General features: G+C 46.6%; 1 protein-coding gene across 1 annotated transcript; it reads left to right on the top strand.

Moving 5' to 3' along the window:
• Positions 1–2,270: 2,270 nt before the first annotated feature.
• On the top strand, positions 2,271–2,948 carry LOC311175853 (mas-related G-protein coupled receptor member X2-like; the record flags this gene model as incomplete). The annotated part of the gene is made up of 1 exon (XM_084241010.1): positions 2,271–2,948. One exon carries the CDS (start codon positions 2,271–2,273, stop codon positions 2,946–2,948), a length of 678 nt encoding a protein of 225 aa, XP_084097136.1.
• Between the last annotated feature and the right edge of the window lie 1,176 nt (positions 2,949–4,124).

Genomic DNA, 4,124 nt, shown 5'->3' with positions numbered 1-4,124 from the left:
CTCCCACACATACATACCTCTGGCCTGTACCCCACTTCTTGTATGCATAAATAAATCTTAAAAAAAAAATTGTTCTCTTTAAACTCACTTTCTCTGTGTCCATGAGGATGCAGCGGTGGATGTTCTCTCAAAATGGGCATTTAATGCTGGGACTTGAAGACCACAACACTGTCCTGGCAGGGGTAGGCCTCTTGATCTCTAGTTCACTGGGGGAGACAGCTATGGACACCCACCTGAGAGCAAAGGTGCAGGCTGTGTTCAGTCCCATAAACTAAAAGTGCAAGGCATTCTGAAAGAGAATAAGAAGTTGTGCTGTTCCTTCATCTCCTCGCCAGATCACCAGGACTGCGGAAACTAAGAGGGCATGTGAGGGCTCAGTCCTTGCCTCTCTGCCCCAGGAGGACATGTCCTCTTTCTACTCAGGGCCTCCTGCCACGTGCGTCCTCTGCTGAGTGGAACAGCGGCTATTTTTTCTGAAGCAGAAAGAACTCAAGCTCTTGAGTTTTGCTCCTAGTGGGTTTCCACTCACATCCATGTCTCTCCTTACTGGATTGCTTCCTCGGGCTCACTGTTGGAAATTTGCTAAATCCAAGCTACAAACCCCACAGTTTTGTTATTCTGGTATTTGTATGAGCATTGCTACTTTACTTTTTGTCCTCCACTCCCTCCATGAATAAATGACCCCCCCTACCCTGGCTGCGGGGCTTCAAGGCTGGTTAAGAACAGAACCCTGATATAAAACCTGTGGGTTCTGCTCTGGGCTGCACCACTGTTTGCATGAGACCTGCCATATATCCTTCTCCTGCTTCATGCTCCAATCCTGATGTGTAAGTGGGATAAAATATTTACCTCACTGATTTCTGAAGAGGATTAAAAGAGGTTGTCCTGGAAAAGCACTGGATCAGCTGCCGTGACTCCCCCAGATTTGAGACAGCACTCCTTCCAAGTTGGGCCTTACATAAGATGTGTCTTTTCATTCAAAGCCGTGCACAGTATGGAGACAAACACTTGTTCTATTTCCCAGCTCTTTGCCAAAGAAATATTTCGCAAATGCTTTTCTCAGCAAAGCAAATGCCTCACCATTCCACAGCGGAACAGAACAGGCAGACTTGTACTGCACAGTTCATGGCAAATCACTGAGCTACATCCACGCTTCACTTCTCTCTGGTTAGCCCCATGCCACCTCTCCCTTTTCCAGCTTGCCCCTTTCTGCTCTACAATGCATTGAAATTCAGAAAAATTTTGATTCCTCGCACTAAACTATGTACTTTAATTCTCCAGGTACCTCACCAAAGCATTTACTGGCCCTCCCTAGGTGGAAGAACTCACGGTGGAATGTGGAGTTAAGTGGGCAGACATAGTGAATGTTTCCAAACACAGCAGGACTTTCCAAGACAGAATAATGAGTATTAAATTTCCTACATTTCTTTATCTCTTTTTTTTTTCATTTTTTTAATTGAGGCATTCGTTTACAACACTGTATATGACCAGAGGAAGGTTCACACCTATTCATGTTTCCTGGTGACTTGTTTCATTTGGAAAATTTAGTTTGACATTAAACCCAAGGTCTCTACGACCCTTGGGCTCCTTATGAATTCACTCCTTCATTTGATCACAAATATTTTGAGAACCACTGTGTCACCCACACACAGCGGGGAACTGAAGACATGACAATGGATAAGAAAAAATCTTTCTGTTCAAATAGCCCGCACACTGGGTCACTTCTAGTTCAATAAACCTGGCGTACTCACAACTGTCATAGAAGGAGGTCGTATTCCCTCCTGACACTCAGGAAGTCCTCTCTCCCTGGCACGTGAACCACTCTGGCACTGTGATGATTGGTAAGCCAGGCCTGGGGCTTAAGACACTCTGCCCTTAGGAGGAAAGCTCACTCCCACAGTAGAAGAAATGCTGGTCACAGTTCTGTCTCTGTCTCACAAAAACTGCCAGATGTCTCTCTTCTTCCTACAAGTATGACATGGCTTAAGTAGTGAGTAGGGGTGGTAGGACCATAGGCACCATAGGGTATTCCCATGTCAGAAGAGGTAGAGATAGCGCAGCCTTTAGAATAAGAGAATACTTGGTTTGAATCCAGCATCCAGGACTCCAAGGACTCTGTGGTCTCCACAGGCCTTCCTTTCTCTAAGACATCTATACAGCGATTCCCAGGTAACAGACTGACCATGAATCACTGATGGCTCAGCAAACGTTCACTTCTGCTTTGTATTCCCAGGGACACAAGTGGAAGTTTTCTGAGCATAGATCCAACCATGACAAGGAATGGAACTGACTTGGACCTTTCTGGAAATTTTGACTTCGAGAGTCTGATCATGGACTTGCTCTATTTAATCATCGCCGTGATTGGGCTGGCAGGAAATGCTGCTGTGCTCTGGCAGCTGTGCTTCTGCACGCAGAGAAACGCCTTCTCCATCTACATCCTCAACCTGGCGGCAGCTGACGTCCTCTATCTCATCCTCCAGATCATATTCTCCCTGCAGGGACTCATCACCTCCTCTCAATTCAGCTCCTCCTCCATCGCCAACTTTCTCAGCACTGTGACGACCCTTGCCTGCATCGCAAACCTGAGCATTCTCAGCGCCATCAGCACTGAGCGCTGCCTGTCTGTCCTGTGCCCCACCTGGTATCGTAGCTGCCACCCAAGACACATGTCAGCTGTTATGTGTGCCTTGCTCTGGGCCCTGTCCCTGCTGCTGAGCATCCTGGAAGGGTTCTACTGTGACATCCTGGAGGAAGACACTGACGATGGTTTGTGTCAAATTGTTCAGTTCATCACTAGCATATGGCTGATTTTCTTATTTGGGCTTTTCTCAGGATCCTACCTGGTCCTACTGACCAGACTTGTGTGTGGAGCCCAGTGGACACAGCTGAGCAAGCAGTGTGTGACCTTCGGCCTCACTGTGCTGCCTCCTCTTTGGACTGCCCTCTGACATCCTTTTTTTCCTTTTATTCTGGATTCAGGATGATATTGACCTGCTCCCCTATCACCTCGACCTGCTTGCATGTGTCCTGTCCTGTGTCAGAAGCTGTGCCAATCCCATCATTTACTTTTTGGTCAGCTCCTGCAGGCAGAGGTGGAAGGACACGGGGGAGCTGGTGGAAGAACCTCAAGTTGGCTCTCCAGATGACTGTACTGGACATCCCTGAGGTGGACACTCATGAAGGCAGCCTTCCCCAGGAGAGCCCGTAGATGTCAGGAGGCAGGGAGATATCCTGATTCAAAGCTCAGCTTCGGTCACACACAGGTGGCTTTAAGAGCCAACTTGTCCCTATGAGTGTGGGACATTTTCATAACTTTTTTCAGCTCTGGGCCCCTTGCATTAAAACAGGTGAGATAATTCTCCTCCTCATGAGGACAGACTGTGACAACCCAACACCTGCTAAACAAGCACAGAGCCAGCCTCTCAGACAGCCTGACCCAGGGGTCTGCACTGTGTCCCCAGGTGAGTTTTGCCACCTCTGAATCCAAGACTCTTCCCACTTCTGAAGGATCCCCTTCAGCAGACACGGAATGCTGAGCAGTGAAAAGTCCAAATTTCTGTGTTCACTGAGACAGACAAAACTAAAGGAACGTTACATAATGACAAGTCCTTTGGTCATATTCCTACACTTTGCTGAATAACATTCAAAGAGTTGAAATTCAGGCTAGCTCCAAAGAGTAATCTTTGATTTTGATAGACCTCAGAATATCGCCCTAGCTTAAAATTTATATTGAACAAATGACACAGTGAAATGAACAAATAACTTCAGGAATGTTTAGGTCAGGCCAGGGCTCATTTGCTAGGTACCAGATTTGAACACCACCTTTCAGTTAACACTTCCCCATCTTCAACTCTTGCAAGCATGTGTATTACAACCAGATCCGCCAATACTAAGGCAGAGCTAACATCTAAAAAGAATATTGTCTCTTTGTGGTTTCTGTTCACATGCCTCTAGGGGATCCCATGTGCACCTTTTTTGTTCTTCCCTCTGGGGCTTTCTAGTCCTTCACAGCAGGTTTCCAATGGTTTTTCCTACATTCTGTGTTCTTTGAGGACAGGATCTATATGAGGTCTATCATTTATTCTTAAGAGCTAAAAACATGCATTTCATTCATCTGATTACAT

Source organism: Talpa europaea (genome assembly GCF_964194135.1).
Source record: "Talpa europaea genome assembly, chromosome: 1".
Lineage (NCBI taxonomy): Eukaryota > Metazoa > Chordata > Mammalia > Eulipotyphla > Talpidae > Talpa > Talpa europaea.
Note: the sequence above shows the minus strand (reverse complement) of the source record. Positions and strands in the feature narration are given on the sequence as shown.